At 36.8% G+C, this 20896-nt stretch overlaps 2 protein-coding genes across 3 annotated transcripts in view; one reads left to right on the top strand and one right to left on the bottom strand.

The window, feature by feature from the left end:
- Positions 1-1487, top strand: part of LOC145780913 (vang-like protein 2) — a 15232-nt gene extending 13745 nt beyond the window's left edge. For both annotated transcript variants that reach the window (XM_082592574.1, XM_082592575.1), the window contains exon 14: positions 170-1487. In XM_082592574.1, the coding sequence (XP_082448700.1) occupies positions 170-316 (147 nt within the window). In that variant the 3' untranslated portion in view covers positions 317-1487. The remainder of the gene's footprint in view (positions 1-169) is intronic.
- LOC145780574 (uncharacterized) lies at positions 1457-16391 on the bottom strand. Its single transcript, XM_082592200.1, has 19 exons — positions 16366-16391; positions 16044-16201; positions 15332-15479; positions 14575-14711; positions 13863-14012; positions 13161-13373; positions 12383-12478; positions 11551-11695; positions 10321-10431; positions 9282-9450; positions 8450-8576; positions 7997-8139; positions 7568-7749; positions 6734-6862; positions 5880-5996; positions 4980-5198; positions 4371-4516; positions 3110-3325; positions 1457-2448 (listed from the first exon to the last, which is right to left on the bottom strand). Exons 1-19 carry the CDS (start codon positions 16389-16391, stop codon positions 2372-2374), a joined length of 2709 nt encoding a protein of 902 aa, XP_082448326.1. The 3' UTR covers positions 1457-2371.
- Positions 16392-20896: the final 4505 nt, after the last annotated feature.

Genomic DNA, 20896 nt, shown 5'->3' on the forward strand with positions numbered 1-20896 from the left:
TTGCGTTGCTCAAGCACTCACCCCATAAGTTGAACCAGTGCTTAATTTTACTGTTTCCTTGTTCAAAACCCCCCTTGTTGTATCTGGATGGTGTGTCCCCTCAGGGATCATTCACTTTACAAACAACCCCTTGTGTCAGGCATCTTTAAGTGTTTATCCCCCTTTTCAGGATGGAACTGTCTTCCGCCTCAACCAAAACGAATACTCTCTTGTCATCACTGCTCATCGCTCTCCCCGCATCCGTTTGAAGGAAGAGTTTGTGGATGCTGGTTCTCATCGCTTTGTCCTCCAGATGCAGAGTGAAACATCCGTTTGACCGCTCTCGGGATAGGAAAGCTGCCAAAGGCGAGGTGCGGGACCACAGAAGTATCCGCTGAGTAAAACTAACAGACTAGATGGTTGGATAAATTTGCATTAACGTGTTGGATTCGAATGCTAACCGTCGACAAATCTTACGAGTTAAGTTTAAATGACGTGAAAAGTGTTCGAGCTAGACTTCTTACTGCTTTTCATCTACTAGCTCAGTGGTTCCCAAGATGAGATCCACGGAATGTTGTGTCACTTTAAGAATCAGTTCGCAACACCTTTAATAAAGGTCCTTTATTCATGGTCACTTTTAGAAGTTTAGGGGTTCAAAAAATGTTGTCAGCTACTGGGCTAGAGCTTTTTTCAATGACTTGGAATAGTTTGCATATCGATCTTTGTATTATGTTGCTTCTCTTTGTAGATCTTGTGGCCTTTGCTTTACAAATTATTCGCCGTGTGTCTTTTGCGTGCAATTATGTTTCGTCTGCAAATCATATTGTGGCGACTTTTTCGGCTGAATGTCAACAGTTTCTGCAGCAAATTGACGTTTTCCGGCGCATCATAATAACAATCCCAGGAAAAGGTTTTGTCTTTTTCGCTAGTGGAATCTAGCTGATTAATAATATTGTTTCTATGATCAGACGTTTTTTTATCGTCACTACCTAATAACGAGGCCACTTTACCCAATCCTGTATACAGCGAACAAAAGTTGCTGCTTTATGGCAAAAACTACATTGAGCCGAAGTAAAAATCTGCTGATTGGATATTTTCCTAGCTTTTAGGCAGGGGCGCGGAAGAGGGGGCGGATGCCCCCTACCCTCAATTTTTCTGTGGATAGGGCAATGGTGCCCTTTTAAGGTCATGTAAGCTACTTCACATTTTGCAATTTAACAATTTCTGCTATTCGCTTTCAGCCTAATTGTAATCTTTCATTATTGCCTCCAAATAATATTCTCGACACAAAAGTCTGTATCACAGTAGGTTAAATCATTATAACATAGCATGATGCCCTTCGTGTCATTGTTCTTTGTATACACTTATTCATTGCTCGATAATGAGCTGATAGATTAGCATTATTGCTATATCTTAAAACTTAAAAAAAGGCCTTTTAGTAACAAAAATGACCTTTTTTCATAATCCTGCCCCACCCCAGGCAAAAATCGCTCCGGCGCCCCTGCTTTTAGTCGCATTTGAACAAACTACTGCGTGCGTGTCGCTGCAATTATGTTATTTCGTCGTATTTTGCCAACGATTGTGCTTTGAGTAAAGCAATAGGACCTTCAGGATTTACGACAACATTTCCTATTGTGAATGTATTCGGTACATTATGCGACTACATGAAATCTTATATGCCTTGGTGGTGCAGAACCTGTCAATCTTTTGCATGAAATGCACCAAATTTTTATTACCGTTCTTTGCAGCTATCAATTGTTGGTATTTACAAGGAACTCACTTGGATCTGCTTTTGTATAATTGCCGGTTCTCGGCTGTTGTTTGCCACAAATTTGTCTAATGGCGCTATTCGAGTACAAGTCGTGTTTCAATACCAAGTGTTGCCATTTCTTGAGAGCTTGAACTGATACGCGGTCTCCCAACCATTTTCTGAACCCGAGATGTTCATACAATGTAAAAATAATACAATAAAAAGCTCCAAGCATCATATGATAACCCACGAAGGCGGAGTGGGATGATTGAACCGCCCCTAGGCGTGAGGAATAGGTGCAATATGGTTACACGTAAAATATGTCAACTTATTTCAGTTTGCTGTAGCAAAAAGTTTAAAACGATCCACCTGCAGGTATAATACTGCAGCAAAATTGAAAACGGTTGTAATTGGGCTAATCTGGATTGGAGTATTGTAGCGGCAACCCAGGCAGCAAATCAGTCCTTCTTTTTGCATTGGTGCAGTTTAAAGCGCAGATTCATCAGGGTTTTCCAAACACAGTTTAACAAATAGGCTACCGTAAACGTCGTTGTGAAGTAAACGGGAAACTTGTATGAAGCTTAAAAAGTAACCTATGGATCTTCGCAAGTCTCGAAATGCAGGAAGTGAACATGTTTGAAGTTAGGAACTGTCACCACGGGATTGAGTGCTGTTGCACTTCGTGTTATTAATTCGCGTCAGTTCCGTCTGCCTGTGGGCTGTAAAGAAAATGAGCCATTAAAAACATTATCACTAACACAAACGGGATTCTTGAAGTCTGTCACATGTCACGATTTTTAAAAGCAATGGAATCTTGTATGACTCAAAGCCCTTTTTCCTGTCCAGAACGTGTCTAGATCTCAGGAAGAGAAAAGCAAAAAAATTAAATACCGGTAGTAAGTTAGCCTACACTACGATAAACTCGACTGGTTTCATCACAATAGAGCCTGTTGAGTCAGGACATGCCACCAAATGAAATGGAACATTTCAGTGCAGTTGGAACATGTAGCCAAAACCCTACACAGTTACCAGTAACAAACTTTAAAAGGGAAAGATTCTATATCGTGAGCCCACATGAAAAAGACGTTCTTCCATACTTGTTCGTTTTAAAGTCTACATTTTCACACAAAAGTTAGAGTACTGTATGCCTACTGGTGTTTGTAATTTATTTAGGGGGCTGTCCATAAAAAACGTCCTCATAAAATTACTAAAATATGACCTCCCCATGTCCGCACGGTGTCAATAAAAAGTCCGCAAGAAACCTCTTTCTTGGATCTGTGGACATCTGGGCTAACGATAAACATCTATGCAGAAGCTGGAAGATTTTAACAACAAAGCAACACTTTGGACATTAACCGAGGCTACTAACAAGATGCCTACCTGATGCTGTTATGCTTGACGCCCTTGACTTTCGCCTTCTCGACTCCATACGAGAGACTCTTCTTGTTTCGACCCACTTCCCAAATTTTGTTTTGGCAAACAGTTTTGCCCAAATCAAGTCTGGGAGATCAGAATAAAGAAGTGGATTGAATGCACTGTTGATCGGCAGGAGAATGATGGCCGAGACGGCGTAAGCTTCATCAGATACATTTCCACCTGAACATTAACAAAAGAATATCAAAACATCGGTTCACTGGATACAGATTTAGTAAATATTTTTCACATCTCAATAGGCTACAGTAGCCTATAACATTTTTTTGAAATTTGTTTTGACAATGTCTTAGAACTTTCAAACTTAAAGTCCAAGATTACGGTAATGTGTAATCACTTTGTTTTGTTGTTGACTGATTTTAAGTAAACTGTTTCTGTTTTCTTCAAACATTCTTTTTCTACTTCATCGACCCACATTTTAAGACATATTGAACAGTTGATTCATGAGCATTCGATGGTCGATACTGTTTCAAAAATTAAACTGGTTGACTACTGTCTGCACTTCTTCCGATGACTTACAAAGCCGATAATTTTTAACTTGATACCATGAGGCGTAAAGGCAATGTGATAGGAAGACAACGGTGATACGATGAGGCAATGGCGTAAAACTTCTATACTCTGCGCTGAGAATGACAAGTAACCTAGTTGAAATCAACCTAGTGGGCATAATTCTGATGCTAATACCGTACGTTGGACGCAATATAAAAGGATGCAGTTTTATTGCTCCTTCTGCGAGAGTGCAACTAGTAAAGAAAACACTGATCTTAATCTAGAAAGCAAAGTAAGACTATAAATTGGTCACTTTGTGATTTATAAGCTATTTTGAGATTAAATTATACTTGAATAAAAATGTGACTATTGAGCTGGATTTGCCAAACAGGCACAAGCCAGAAGTTTACCATTGCCACTGTCTGTTGCTTCTGTAATAGCTGTCTTAGACTTATAGTATTATAATTTATACCCCGACATAGCCTATTACGCAAGATTTGTTTCTGATTTATTGCACTTTTAAATGGACCAAACATTTTCTCACACAAATACTTCAAAAATTTTTACTTCAAATTTTTTAGTTTCAAAAATAAAAAAAATTTGTGAAATAAAACATTTTGGAATGTTTATGTTTTTAAACTGCTTAATATGGCTACAGATAACATAATTGATCTGTTTAGACAACATAGCCCGAAGTAGTCTAGGCCTACACACTGCCTACCTCCAGCACTAATGAAAGCCATAATGCAAATCGGAATCCAGCAGCAAAAGTTAGAAAAGATTATTCTACTAATCTTGTGTTGGAGCGAAAGTCCAGTCTCATCACAATCCAAGCCACCGGCTCTTCTACTTTTCTTCATCGTAATTCTAATAAATGGATACTCAAAGGTTTTATCATCGGCTTAAAAAAAAATGATAAAAAAAAAAACATGAAAAAAGACAGATTAGCCCAAACTACTTCAGTAAAATTAATACAACTAAGCAAAACCTTAAAAATTGAATTTATTTTTAAAATCAAAACTTGTTGAGGCTGATACAACATGCAAGTTTATCACAGTGCTTGCCTACAAATTGATATCTATGCAAGAGGGGATCCAGCGAGTAGGCTAGTCTTGGAGGGGGAGAGACTTTAACACAAAACACAATAATGTGTATAAATCTACAGTAATTCCGCCGTACAGGTAAAGTTATTTTTCTGCGTTTTAGGAAGGGGGCAATCGCCACCTCCTGGATTTACCACTGTGCCGAAGTTAAAAAAATATTGCTTTTTTTAACTGCTTTTAAAACAAAAACTTTACAGGCTAAGGCTATAATGTTTCAGAAATCTCACCTGTAGATTACTATGTAAGCGCAGAGCATGTATATGAAAGTCAAAAAATTTATGACGATTAGAAATAATGAAAATCCCCATGAACGATCAGCCGAAGGATCCGGAAATATCCGAGGAAGACAAACTCCGTGTGCGGAGTAATATCCGAAGTGGAGGCTTGGCACAAAGGTTTCGTTCAACCGAGATATCGTTTCAATCATGTTTTGCCAGGTTAGAGATCTAATTGAAAACACCAGAATGTTGAAACGACGCAATGCAGAAAATCTGTAGTCTAATTCTATAAATGGTTTTATGCTTGACATGTGGAAACCTAGATAGGCCTGCACGAGTAGCTACTTAAGTTCTAAGGTAGGCCTACTGAAAAATATTTTATTGTACTTTCTCAGGAGACAGCGTGCGGTCAGGCCCGGATTTAGGGGGGGCAGAGGGGGCAGTTGCCCCGGGCCCCCCGACTTTTGAAGGGCCCCCCTATGTGGAAAAAAAGGTGATTTTGTGCTATTTTTTTACCTTTTGGCCTTTAAAGTTTCTGCAAAATGCTGTGCAGTACTGGACCGATGCTACTGTATACGTAGAGATGGTTTTTCGCGCCGTAGGCGCGAAAAATTTTTTTGCACGGGGGCCCCCCGATCTAAAAGTGCCCCGGGCCCCCCATCAGCTAAATCCGGCCCTGCGTGCGGTACAACTAACCGATAACGCATAGGGCTAGATTTGCTAGCCTACCAACACTATTTGCATTTTGAAATTCTAAACGTAAATTAAGAGCAAAATATATTCAAAATCATAAACTACACTCGTGATTTAACAAACATCTCAAATACTATCAACAGCTTGTACACTACGGTTCTACATTTGTTGCAAATATACCAACTTATTTAGTTTTATTGCCATACGTTTGCGCACCTGTCTAAACCTATAGAAAAGATGGCAGTGCTTTTGTCTTCTAACGACCACAGATATTTCGTTAAATTTTCAACCTTATTTCGATTAGCTAAGGTTAAAAAGGGATTGTTTTGATACCTGGAAAAATAATTTGTGTGTTATTTACACAACTCCTGGTTACACAAATAGATAGTTATAAAGTTGCTACTAGACCGATTAATTCATTTAGCCTGCATCTTCATCACATGTAAACCCGACTGTAAATGGATCAACCAATGACATTTTCGTATTTAAAGAAGTCTCATATTGCTAATGGAGCATTGATAACGTAAATGTTGATAATGCAAATTCTTTTTAACAGCAAAGTTTAATTTCTATCTTTTTATCAATATCATAAGCATCTTATGTAGCTTAGGCTATTACGCACATGATACAAACTTTTTGCTTTTTAAGGTTAAATTAAATGATTAGCCTATAGAACCTCAAAACAAAATCTTTAAACGTTACAAAATTAATGTGAAATTTTTAATAACTTTGTGAGTAACTCAACAAATAACCAACACTTCGTTGAATTATTGGATAATAGCAGATTCAAAGGGATACTTGGTCGCCTGCCCCCCCCACTCCAAAAAATAACAGAAAAAAAACATATACATTTCCTTCGTTTTTAAGAAAAAGATTCAATCGCTTTGCTTCCTGCCTAGCCTACTAAACTATTTGCTTTTCATTGTTCATTTTCTCTTACAACTTTCAGTTTGTTGAAACTCTTGTGCCCCCTCTAATTTTTTCTTGATCTGTTAATGTCTGTGGACCCCTTGTCATAGGCCCTGGCTATAGGTAGCCTATTACGAAGATTAAGTTTTCGACTAACTTACCATATTTCTGATGTAAAATAGTCCACCTGTGACGTTGAAAGAGGTACCAAAGCCAGTAAGAAAGAGACGAACCAAGCACCCAACACACTCAATAGAATGTAACGTCGATGCATTCGAAAGTGAAGAGGCCTGGAATCCATATTTCATGTTTGTCAATATGAAGCAACAGAAAAATGTTTTAATTAAAACAACTAATAAGCTAATAAATATTTGCATAACGCTGTAATAAGTTACTTTAAAATAACAAATTCTTTATGAAAAATACTTTTACATTAATAATAGACAGGATCAGATGTCTCGAGGTAGGCCTCGCAGTATTTAATTTGTCTGAACGAAAACATGCTTTCACTTATCTTTTTCAAGACAAAACTAGCATAAATGAAGCATAAATGATAAATGAGTCATCATGGAATCTATACCATCGAACTCAGTGGCCAACTACCTCTGGTAACTACCAATGTATCATAATTCAACATGAAACAACAAGCAGCATAATTTCACTTGTGCCAGAAATAGGGGAGTCAAATAAACTGAATTAGTCCCATTGCTGACAATTTCGATAAAAATGCAGTATTTTGATATAACATTTAAGCGGGGTGCAGCTTTCCAAGGGGTGGTTCATACTTCATACCTTCCCTGGCACTATCGGTGACACCCTTGCCAATCAGAAGCGTTTGACGTGAAGATTTAGTCAATTGTACATGATATGCTGTTTAATTTAATCAGAAAATAAAGAGCCCAAAATGTAGATGCTAAACTTATGTTCAGCAAACGCTTCGAAAAGTAAACTGGCTTCATCTTTAGTGCTACAAATTTTTAACCTCTAAAACTAACTTGGTGACAAGAAATAGCCGCATCGTAGCCATAATTGACAGCAGAAAGACAGAACATTCAACACTGATCACAGCTACTGTTCCGATGGCAACACAAGTTGAACTAGCACGCCATTGAATGTCTTCGCGGCAGTACACTCCTTTGTAAGAGTTGTTCGTAATCCCAAGCCCGATGAGGTAAAGCTGTGTAAGTGTTATCGTTAGCTTCAAAAACGTTTCTCTCATAGCAAGAGCACAATACTTGCAGGATAAAAGCACGAATTAGTTTATATTTTGGAAAGTTGCAGGGACTGTCGTTTCTCATTTATGAAATGAACGTAATTGCGCAACAACAATAGCTAATCATTTTTCAATAGAAATTGAAATTGTCGTTTAAATCGTTCTCAGTTGTGACGATAATTCCCTTTTTTCAATTAATAAACCAACTCACCCCAAGCAGTAAATCAGCAGCAGCCAAATTAGTAACCAAAGTACGATGATTAAAAGCAATGGGATTCAACGAATTCTTGTTTATAATCAATTGACGAATGTTATGGGTCAAGACTCCAATGTTGCCAAACACAGCAAATAAACCTGTAAAAAAGCATAGGTTGTTTAACTTGTGATTTGGTTTTATATATACATTGTATATTGAACAATGAAAACTTTTGTATATTCTTTACGAGTTGCGTGATTGCAAAATGAAAATTTAAGCTTGTTTAGATAAAAATAGTGTTAATATCAAAGTAATGTCGCTTGTGCAGTAATTAAAAATACAATGTTATACAATTGTGCTTTCATCAAATAACAGTGTATTTATAAATGTTGCTAACTGGTTGATTGGTTTTGAACTGGTTTTGAACTTTGAGCTAACTGTAAAAATTCATTTCATATCACAACCCACCGATAATCCAAAGAAAAACTTGGAGAACGTATGATCTGATCAGAAATTGATCTGAAGAAAAAGGACTTGTGGAGCATTCTTGGCACTCATCTTCACCTGAAGCACAATCCTGAATCCCATCACAAACCTAGATAGACAATTTCAAAAGAAAATATAAACAGTCATGCTTAAAATACTACGTGTTCCTATGGAATAGTAACACTTTGTGGCAACACTGGATAAATAATGTCTTCACTGCATGCATGTTGTGCCAGGGGGTAAAGATTTGGTTTAATTTGACATCAAAATTTTCTTAACACGAAGGTAAAACATAAAATGTCTTCCTTGTTCTCAAGTGCGTCATTTAAGTGTTTTCCAAAACACAGCCTCGCGATGCTCATGAGGGGTGTCGAGTCAAGGACAAACGTTTTTGGTATGGTCTTCAACACTAGGCTACTTAAACTTGCGTTTGGTCGTTTCTGTCCGTTTCAAGACTGTATCAAGTTGTGATGATCAGAAGTCGAAACAAAAGGAACCGACCGCAAGTTTTTCAATCACAATAGATGAAGTTTTTGGCATTCATCAAAATTTATGTTGTTTATAAGTCTAAAGAGTATAGACTTGCAATATTTTCCATGTTACTATCGGGGCTGTTGGAAACAAAAAATATGAGATAATTCAATTTTATTTCCTGTCTACATAAAACTTTTGTCTTGATTTGTTTTCAAATGAAAGTTTCGTGTTATTGGAGTCAAAATGCTTTTTGAAGCAGCTCTTGTAACCACTTGAGACTAAAACTGCATTTGTAATATTACAAAGGTTAGCATAATAACACTCGGTTGCCACAGCCCACCTTACTCCTCGGCAAATAGAGAGGCCGACCGCTCCTACAGTAAAAATGAGTCGATTCGTCGCAACCCAACTCATCTCGATCGTTTGAGCAATCTGATACGGTATCGCACTTTGACGACTCAGGAATGTGGATAGGCAAAGCTCCGGTTTCCTGGTCCTCGCAGTAAAATCTGAGAAAGACATTGTCATTATGGTCTCATGGAGTCATATTTTAAAATCAAATCATATTTTCAAATGTAAAGACCGTCTTGATGGTATTTTTGCGGATAAAGTCTACTAGGTATGATTTTCAAGAGACCCCTTCTTATGAGGCATCAAACAGAATGTATAGAAAAGTATATGAACACTGAACGTTGCTACACTAACGTGGCATTGCATCACCAGACCTGAACTGGCAAGATAGCTGAGATGCAATCACCGCTTACGAGTGTGACGCGAAGGAATAAACTAAAGCTCAAGTCACCGATCAATGCTCTGTCTGCAAAGCACCAAACGTGATGCGCAGTGTACATGCATTGCAATTGCATACATAGTCCATGCACATAACGCACAATATCCGAAGAAGAGGTGGTTTCTTTAAGCTTTTGGAACCCTTGAAATTATGACGGCGCGAGCCCAAAGGTAGCCTACCCCCAGGACCCCCATACTAACGCTACTGTAGAAAGGTAATTTGGCCTAGTGCTAATAACTTTCCCAGTGCCTCGAACCTGTTTACTGTTACTGCTAGCAGTAGCCTATCGAACGAGACATCTTTGACCGGACGTGACATCATGAGCCCATCAGTGTAGCACAAAACACTTTTTATACAAATTAATGTTATTGTTAAATAACAATATCAATATATTTCACGCGAATCAAATATCAATTAAAGCAAAATTATCTTTTTAGTAACAAAACAAAGAAAACAGCACTTTAGAAACTTGCTTTCAAAAACACATTCCAGTTTTTCTCCGACAATAACTTACATATAGGTCACTGCCACTTTAGGCTGCGTCATCCGAACACGAAGTTCTGTCAATAACTCTATTCTTTTAACCTACCGGTTTGGGCACCCAAATTCATCAGCAGATTTGTTAGGAAAGGTTTCAAAGCAAGTAGGAAAGCCATCACAAATTTCTGTTCCTATCAACGCACCACCTGAGTTCGGACATCTGAAGAAACAAGGAGAATGCTTTTTTCAACATCTTGAACAGCGAAACGTGCCCTAAAGGTGATTTCACAATTTAAAATTTTACAAATTACTGTAGGCTACCAACAAAAAAAATTACAACAACACATTTTTGCAGTTATGAAAACTAAATAGGGAGATTATTAAAAATCCAATCACAAGTCAAGTCATGGCATAGTTTATTGTATTTGCATATTAGTCCGTTTCGATAACTCTGTTGACTAAGCGCCTGACTTAATGAACAAAGAAATATCAAGATCAAGATTCACTTGCTGAAGCAACGCGTAAGCAACTCAACGCTGTTGCGCTTGAGCAAGGCATCACAGTACAAGGATAGCTCTCCATTGAACAACACTGAATGGAGAGCTATAGCCTATTGTGGAATTAATAGTTCACATACAACACTTCAACAATAAGACGAAATTTCACTTTTTTCTTCTCGGTGGCCGGATCTGCGTAAATGTTTCAAAGCCGGTACAAGTATGTGAAGCTGTGAGGATTAATCTTGCTAAGAAACTGTCTCTGTTCGAAAATAAAGAATTCTACAATTAATTAGGCCATGGCCACCTAAAGATACGGCCTGATTTGTCACATTTTGCAGAAATTTTCAGGTTTTTCTAACTTTGGGCGAACGTTTCAATAAACTTTTCTAAAAATTAGATTTTTACGCTTTCTTTATTCTTTTCTCCAGATGACACAATAGGTTTTAACATCCTCACATGTTGAAAAACAAAGAAAATTTGATTTCGAAAATTTTAGTCAGACTGTTAATTTTCAATAACAGTCTGATTTTGCGTTTTTCAACTTACTTTTTCTCATTTTCTATTGCTTCCCCAAGGCAACAAAAAAGTTTTATGTCATTAGGAAACCGCAAAGAGTAAAAACATCTCAAAAAATGTCAGTCAAGCACTAGCAGTAGCTGTAATCAAAATCTGCAAAATGTGACAAATCAGGCCGCATCTACAGGTGGCCATGATTAGGCCTAGAATAAAACTCAGTTAAGTATTTTGAAAAAGATGCAGCATGTTAAGCTGCGATCTGTTAAGCTTGAAAGTTTGAGAAGTCATTAAAACTTTAGGAAAAAACGCTCTAGCAATCTTACACAAATCCAGTTGATCCTATGACCTGCTTGCAATATTCTGGCAAGGGTTCGCCACACATAGTAGCATTGCACTCATCTTCAAAATCCTCACATGACGGTATCTTATCGCATGCTACTGCATAGCGCGGTCTTGCAAACTCGTATACTGCAACACCAACAGAAAAAGTCAGGTCCTCTTTCAAAATAAGTCTATTGTTGGAAAATTGCAAGATCAATTTGCGCAGTGACAGCATATAGAGGCCCGGATATAGAGGGGGCAGAGGGTGAAGGTTCCCCGAGACCCCCTTTTGAAAGGCCCTCCGACGTGGAAAAAATGTGATTTTGTGTTATTATTATTTTTTCTTTCAGCCTTTGAACTTTCTGCAAAATCCTGTGCAGTGCTGGATTAATGCTACTGTAGACGTAGAGGTGGTTTTTCGCGCTATAGGCGCAAAATTTTTTTGCACAGGGGCCCTCCGATCTAAAAGTTCCCCGGGCCCCCCATCAACTAAATCCGCCCCTGAGTATACGAATTTCGTATTGTCGGTTATATAAGCAGTTTCATCAAATGTTACATCAGACAACTAAAATTTGTCGTATTTTTGGTTGGTGGAACTTATATAAAAACAACCAACAAGTAAAGTGATTTTGATCGGTTAGATTTGCAACCATAGATAGCCTAGCAGAAACCTGTGGAATATCGATAGTTCTATCTTCTAAATAATGTCAAAAAATGTTTTGCACGGAAGTTTATTTCTATGCCACTCGCAGTCCAACCACCAGCAAATAAAAAAAATTGTTTTATCCAGTTGAGCTACGATTTAAATTTTCGTAATCTGATTTTGATTTTTACCATATGCATTTAGACTACTGGGATAGAAGGTATTGCATTCAAAAAACTGCTCGTCGCAGCCAAGTTCATCTGAACCATCGTCACAATTTGTTTCATCTGAAACAGAAAACATTGTTTTAAACTCCACGTTGCAAAAAAACAAGTTCATTTACAATTAACAAGACATGTAGTTTCTATTGGAATCACCAGAGAAAATGTGACTCACTTTTAACTTCTTTCTCTTCATTGCAAATAAAAGTGCAAATTTTAGCGAGCAAAATACAATCTTTTTGCAGTGATTCAACATCTGCAGACATTGAATCAGTGCAAAAAAGAAAGACTTTTCGAACATGGTTTAAGTAAAAGTTTTAGCTCATTTTTTGTTTGTAACTTTTTTTGTTTATCGTATCTGCAAAATTATTTTTACAATTATTTTCAGGAGAACAAATCACCAACGCAAAAAACTAAACAAAAACATAGAATTTAACATGAACTTTAAATAGTTTAAGCATAAAACGTTCAAATATACTTGATATCAAATCCTCAAGTTGAGGTAATGCCTGGTTGAAAATACAGCATTGTAGTACAAGAAAATTAAACTCACTACAAAATCTTTATTGAAATTAATTATTCCACATTCGAAGAAGTAGCCTATACCTTAAATTTTTTTTTTTATTAAATTCGAGACCTTTTTGTAATATAAATAATTTTGCATTTCGACTTATTGCATTTTAGACAAACCGTGTGAATTTGAAGTAAGTTTTCACATAGCACATCTTTAACTTTAAACTGTACGTACTGTCGCATTGCTGGTGTTTCGGAATATATTTCAACCCGTCTGAGCAGTTGAAAAGTTGGGATACATCAACATTGCAGTTGAGCTCGTCTTCTCGGAAAGGACATTCGTAGGCCTCATTGCATACACTCGCTGTGTTAATACATCTTGAAGATTTCGTGCCATTGGCTTTGCACATAACTTGTCCAGTTTGACAGGCACCACAATCTTCATTAACTGTTGAAAGAGGTTAACATGAAAGCATGAAATATACTATGGTTGCGAAATGGCAGATTGTATATAGTTGTTGAGTAGACTATTGTATGTGTGCGATTTAGGATCAAAAACTGTTTACTCAAAATCTTTATTTTTTAGCTTTTTTAAAGAAAACTCTTCTCATAAGGTTTCCGTTCAGTCTCATGCATTATTGTCCATTAATTGCAATAAATGATAAGTATTGTTCTAAAAGCGACTGTTATCAAACGAAATAGCCAATATCCAAACATACATCACTGCTGAACCTGCCGTAGAAACTTCAGACTCTCTTAGCGTGTGGTGGAAAAATACCAATTTCGGTCATACATATACGTATATTTCACCGATTTGTGCTTTAATGAGTTTGGTATTTGCTATTTGGACTTTCTAGAGCGCTTTAAATTTATGCAAAACAGTTTGAAAGAAGTAGATTAATAGTCTCAGATCAGCATGAATGCACAAGTAGCTTACCTCTGCAGACTTGTGAACAAATGGCTGGTTTATCATCACACAAGCATTCATCAGATAGATCTTGACAGTGAAATTTTTTGTCACATAGATGCTTCCTTGGTATCACCAGGGATCCATCTAAGCATCGGAAACAGCGATTGTTCCAGAAACCTGAAAGTAAGAAGAACTTCATTGCACAAAATACTACCTTTCTAGACTTCAATTAAAGCCAGATAAAGTAGAGCCTATTTGGAATATAGTTTAAAATCCAGTAGGCCTACCGAAGTCTGGGCGTACAAGTCCTCTCAAGTTTATCAAGGTTTTTTTTATCCAAACTCTCTACTACCTTTGGAAAGTAATCTCAAAGACTATGAAACGCTCTTTTGGTTTCCACAACCTGTGTATGGGCAATAGGTCACCATGGGTCCGACCTTTAACTTTTCTACACCACAAATATTTTAATAATACAGACTTTTTATTGATATTATTTTTTGCAAGAAAAAAACAAAACAAGTTTCTTGTAAACTAAGCTACTGAGTCACAATGCCAAGACGTGAACATTATTTAGGCCTCCAACAAATATGAAGTTGAAATGTAGCCTATCCGCAAAGCGCTAAAACTTATGCAGATCGTGCTGCTTAAAGTGAATTTACAAAATGTTTTTATGTTCAGGTTTACATTTCTGTTTCGTGAATGTGGTTTACGTAGCTGCCATCCTCAATCCTTCTTTTACCTTTGTCTTCGCAAAAACATTCATCCGTTCCTTCATTGCAATCTTGTATCCCGTCACAAACATTTCGGGTTGGCAACATGCAGTGGGTTGTCACCCTCGTTTTGGTAACTGCGCATTGAAATCCTTCTGCACCAGGTCTGAAAGTGAAGAGGTATTTCATCTCACGTTACTCACAGTTTGTGACATAGCTAGAAAGTTTAGAGGGGAAAAATCAATTGTTAGGGGAAAGCATTTTAATATTTGAAACAAAGATTTTATTTAAAAAGATATTACTGAAAGCAGCAAAATATTTATAAAACGTTATTCAACATGATAGCTTACAATGTCATTAAACTGTTGTATAACAGCATAAAAAATCCATTTTGAATATTTTGTCATATTTTCAGTCGAATGTGGGTTTAATGTTGTATTTTTTTTTTTTTTTTGCATTCGAAGAGGAGTATTTAGAAATCACCAACGTGGTGAGTTGAGATTGCAACTGACTAAAGCAGAACCTCGAATCAAACAACTATATGACTTGCATCAAGCAAAGAGCTTCCATTAATATTATGGAGAGAAGATTCCCCTACTTTCACGTTAACTTTTTGCGTGTGTTAAACGTCATTATATGACCTCGTGCCCGCGATTGGCAGAAAACTAGTGACCTTTTTAAACGACCTAGACCAGGGGTCGGTTACCATTTTCCAAACAGCGAGCCGTAAGTTGCCGACCCCTGACCTAGACCATCATTAACTTTCATTTTAAAATGGAAACTTACTTGTATTTTTTTTCGTCAGAACGATCAAAGCAATCGAAAACATTATCACAAAATAGCGTTCTCACAATACACTGCCGGTTTCTCAAACTGAAGACCCGGGGCGGACTATCACATAACATTGCATGGTCGCATTCGCATTCATCTTCACCTGAAGATGAAACAAAACTGTAGATGAAAAGTGAGTACTGGACAGTGGCGGCACGTCCTTATAGGCTGCAAGGCTGCAGCCTACCCTCGTGAAATTGGTGAATGTAAATGTTGTGTAAAACAATGCAACACATTTTTGCAGCCTATTGCAGTCTATCCATTAAAACTAGCCTTGAGCCGCCACTGGTACAGGATGTCTATACCTCTATGCATGTTGTAAAAACAGGTAGTTCATGGCACATGATACAGCAATGATATGAACAGCATAGTTTAAAGTCACTATCTGAACAGGTTTGCCAGGGAATTTTAAATTAAAGAATGTGAAACTATATTTATTTTTGGCTTGGCCACATTAAGGGTCATTTTTTTCTAATTTGCATGACTTTGCAGTTTTATCGTCTATAAAAAAAGGGTGAATTTAGTTTAAGGAACATTAAGATTCTTGTTTAAGCAAGCTAGGTATGAGCCGAGTTGAGAATTGATCCTTCAAGGATGGGTAAAAACACAATTTCTAAACCAGTGATTTTTCAACGTTTACTTAAGTGCTTCAGTGTAATTTCCTTACCAAGAGTGCAATCAAGCTCATGATCACACAAGTATTTGTTTTCTAAGAAGCAATCTCTGACCACAGGTTTTTCCTCGTTCGAAGCGTCCAACACATAGCAAAGAATTCCATCTTTGCTGTGAAGGCTTGAGTTGTATCGAATTTCGTCGCTCCCATCGCTACATCGCAGCAATAAAATAATAAAGTTAAGAATGTTCTGGAAGAAATGATTTCGAAACGAAATGATGAATTTACGCATCGCCAAATGTTTATTTCTCGCGTTCGAATGTTTTACTATGAATCTAAAATTTGGAGCTGTGTGTGAATGGTATTGTAGGCTTACTTGAAGGTGAACATTTCCTTCCTCATTCTATACAATGCCAGTTGCGCAGTTACAAAAGCGAACTTGCACAATGGCAATTGTAGATTAACATTCTATCCCAAATGCTTTTAGAAATGAACTTGTCAATCTACGTCTTACATCGTTGTAAAGCATTGTTTGGGCCAAGGTCATCTTGAATTTTTTACGTTGATATTAAATAGCCTACAGGAAATTCTGTCTCGATAGCTTGAATTACAATAATAGGCCAATTAAACAAATTTATTTTGTGTGACAAATCATGCACAATTTAACTGTAACTTACAGTATGTGATGGCGCAGTTAAGTACAGTAAGTATTGTTAACACTTTGCTCCTCAAAGGGAGGCCGGATTTGGCCCCCCCCTCATATTTCCTTTAATTATTTGAAGCACAGTAACGCCATGCACTTGGTTTTTCTTGACTTTTCCTAAAATTGCCAGGCGGATCTGATGATATTAAATTTGATGCTAAAAGTTGTGTAGTTTTCTTGTAAATTCAAGATTTTGGTGAATTTTTGCTATTTCTAGCTAACTTCCAGCAAAGCGTAAAATGGATTACATTGCGATGACAAGCCATAAGCTCATAATTGCTTCGTGCATCGATATGCGCGAGCAGAGAGAAGCATTCTCTTGCTTTCTTTTGTTTGGTTTGACCTCAATAATACAAAGCGCGTTATTTCTTATGCTACAAAGAAAAGCCAGTGATCGCAAAGCTGTTAATTAGAAACAATAATAGCAAACGTTTTTTGCGTTATCAGCTCTACAAAGAAGAATAGCAATCCACGATCAAAATAGTAGGCTATGGAGGCCACAAACTATTCAAAACAGTTGTTTCAAGCAGATAATATTCATTGACGAATAAAAAACGTTACAATAAGAAATCTTCTCTTGGATAAAGACACGAAAACTTGGTTTCGAAATAAACGTTCTATGGAAATGCTCTCATTGACAAAACTTGCAATTGAGGAAATGTATCACTGCAAATGCTTTTGGGAGAAGCCGGAGAAATAGCGTTTTTGCAAACAGTAATTGTGAGATACTCAAAATTATGAGATAGGCTTCATTTACACGTAGCAGCTAACTCGATGGCGTCCCTTCACTGATTTATGTCGCCTACTTGTTGTTATGTCCTGTATTTTTGTTTCACAGTGCACTGTGTTTTGTTCCAAAGAGCGCAAAATAAAGATGATAATGCTTCATCTACATTACAAAATATTTTGTAATGTAGGCCTACAAACAAAATGTACAATGTACACAATGTACATTACAAAATATTTTGTACTGTAGACGAGGCATAAAGTTAGGCGTCACATAAGACAAACAACAAATCAGCTTTCTTCATCATTGATTCAACATCTGAATACGTTGCGCCAATGTATAAGAGGCCGGCTATTGTGAAGACCCGCCATTTAGGCTATAAACGATCCGATTATACCAAAAGTGGGACAAACTAATGGATCAAAGAATGAATAAACAATGCTGAGAAAACTAAATCTAAGTGACGAACAATACCGATGTCTTCATTTATCTTGGAAAAATGCTGCCCAAACTTATCAACAAAAAATACAGTAAATAACGGCAAGGATCCCGAAAGCAGAATTTGCTCAACTTTGGCATGAATTTAGTCAGACATCTACAGTAATAATTCCACACATACAATAACGGGCTCTCAACTGCTGTAAGATAACACGATGGTTCTGGTTCTGGGCGATTTGTGTAACAGTTTAGGGGAAGACACTACTTGAAATGATGCACCACACAAAAGATTTTCAATGAAGACTGAGTCTAAAAACCGATGTGGATTGTGCTGCACAATGACTTCAAGTTCAGGACAGACAAGGCACAAAAATATCACGATAAAAATAAAGACCTTGTGGGAGATTTTCGAGAATCATAACACGATGCAAATACCAAAAACGCATGGTTTGCATGCTGCTCTAAGCTGGCCGGCAACCACAAAGGTAGACAATACAGGCAGTTTATAATTCGATAACAGCGCAATAAACATTATAAATACGTAAACCGACAATTTTCTTTTACAAACGTTTTACGTCTAATAGTAAATTTTCCCTCAACAATTTTTTGTGAAGCACTTGCAAACCACGGTTTTATAAAATAATTCATCATTATTATTTTTTACTTCTCGGATATTGTAAAACGTCATCAGCAAAATCACAAAAAAAATTTCATTACTTCAATGTAGTAGGCCTAAGAATTTCTTATAGAATTGTAGCCACGTTGTTTCAACAAAGAAGCCATTTTTTAGCAATATAGAGTTATAGAAAATAATTTGCAATCATGCAAATGGTTGGAAAGAATCTAGGAAGTCTTCTCACAATCTGGCACAAAATGATTATGTTTATTGTATCTCTGTAAAATGTTTTACGACAAACTTTGAAGCTTCGTTATAATCATTTTTATCTTTGAAGTCAAAAGTTATTTTTTTTTTTTTGGCCAGAAACATAATCACTGCCTTGCTGATGTTGTCGATATTACGCGTATTTTTAGTGCTTCAAACAATAAGGACCCAGTCAGCAATCCAGTCCTTTTACATTGATTCAACATTTGTAAACGTTAAATTTATGTAGATTTGCTGACTGTGGGTTATTTCACATTTCCTTTGTTTACGCACGTTCCTCAATTCGCTGTTGCATTATTTCGACGCTGGCGGCAATTCGCTGTTGCATTATTTCGAATTGATTGACACAATCTTCAATAAAAAGTGAGCTTCGAACTTAGCTTTGTTGATATAAATGCTGTATTTTTTGTGGATGTAATTTATGAGTCATGTTTATAAACACCCGTAAGCGAAATGACTTATGATGTGGCCTGCATGATATTTGTGATGCGACTTGACACAAATCCACAATTTCAAAAGCACCTAATTTGAACTTAGAAATTTCAGATAATTTCAACAACTTGTTCAACTGTCTTCTCTCTACTAAAAATATTCATACTACAAACTCAATTGTAGACCTAAATACACAAACGAAGATGTAAACAGCTATTCAAGCAGGCTAAGGTGTTACTTATGAGAAATTTGGTTCCATAAAACTAGAAGCTAGCCATGAGTTTGGGAATGCATTAGTTTAGGATAAAAATGTAAGACAACAAACGCAGTTTTGTTTTTTTTTCAAATTCGTGTAACAATGTTACTTTGATTGTAACTATTTTAGAATCAGTGAGTAGCTTACAATAAGATTTGCTCGCAAGTCGTAAATTCTAATCAATGCAATGATTCGGCACACCGCACACACACTTCGTGCGTTCGATCGAGCTCTTTGTTATTCAGAAGTTTGCATGAAATCGGATTAGCACGGTAATTAAATAGCGGCAAGTTAAATCAAAATTGTCGTTTTTGGGTACCTTTGCAAAAATTGAAATATCAAGTTTAACATATAAAATTTTAAAATAATGACTTTTCAAACTTATATACAAATGATTTGCTTTCACACCAGTGCAACTTCTGTTCAAATAGCATCAGCGGATAACACGTAACAGCTGATTGAATTTGATCCAAAAACGGCCCCCCCTTGAGCAGTTAACTTCCAAAAAAACGTTGAAAAGCAAAGGGTTAAAACACCCTACTGCGCTCGTTATACTAATTCATAATAACACCTGCAGTCTTCTATCCCGTTGCAATATTGCCTGCCAAATCCGCGAGTAACGCATTCACCGTCCGATGAGCAAAAAAAAGGATTGTTCAAAGCACATGTTTCTGAAGGCAAAATGTTTTATGCAATGTTTTAATTTTATTTTGAAGAGTAAAGTAAGTAATAGGCTATGTCACATGGTTAACCCTTTGCTTTTCAACGTTTTTTTGGAAGTTAACTGCTCAAGGGGGGGCCGTTTTTGGATCAAATTCAATCAGCTGTTACGTGTTATCCGCTGATGCTATTTCAACAGAAGTTGCACTGGTGTGAAAGCAAATCATTTGTCTATAAGTTTGAAAAGTCATTATTTTAAAATTTTATATGTTAAACTTGATATTTCAATTTTTGCAAAGGTACCCAAAAACGACAATTTTGATTTAACTTGCCGCTACTTAATTACCGTGCTAATCCGATTTCATGCAAACTTCTAAATAACAAAGACCTGGATCGAACGCACGAAGTGTGTGTGCGGTGTGCCGAATCATTGCATTGATTAGAATTTACGACTTGCGAGCAAATCTTATTGTAAGCTACTCACTGATTCTAAAATAGTTACAATCAGAGTATCATTGTTACACGAATTTGAAAAAAAAAAACTGCGTTTGTTGTCTTACATTTTTATCCTAAACTAATGCATTCCGAAACTCATGGCTAGCTTCTAGTTTTATGGAACCAAATTTCTCATAAGTAACACCTTAGCCTGCTTGAATAGCTGTTTACATCTTCGTTTGTGTATTTTAGGTCTACAATTGAGTTTGTAGTATGAATATTTTTAGTAGAGAGAAGACAATTGAACAAGTTGTTGAAATTATCTGAAATCTCTAAGTTCAAATTAGGTGCTTTTGAAATTGTGGATTTGTGT

The sequence above is a fragment of the Aplidium turbinatum genome, chromosome 12, assembly GCF_918807975.1.
Source record: "Aplidium turbinatum chromosome 12, kaAplTurb1.1, whole genome shotgun sequence".
Taxonomy (NCBI): domain Eukaryota; kingdom Metazoa; phylum Chordata; class Ascidiacea; order Aplousobranchia; family Polyclinidae; genus Aplidium; species Aplidium turbinatum.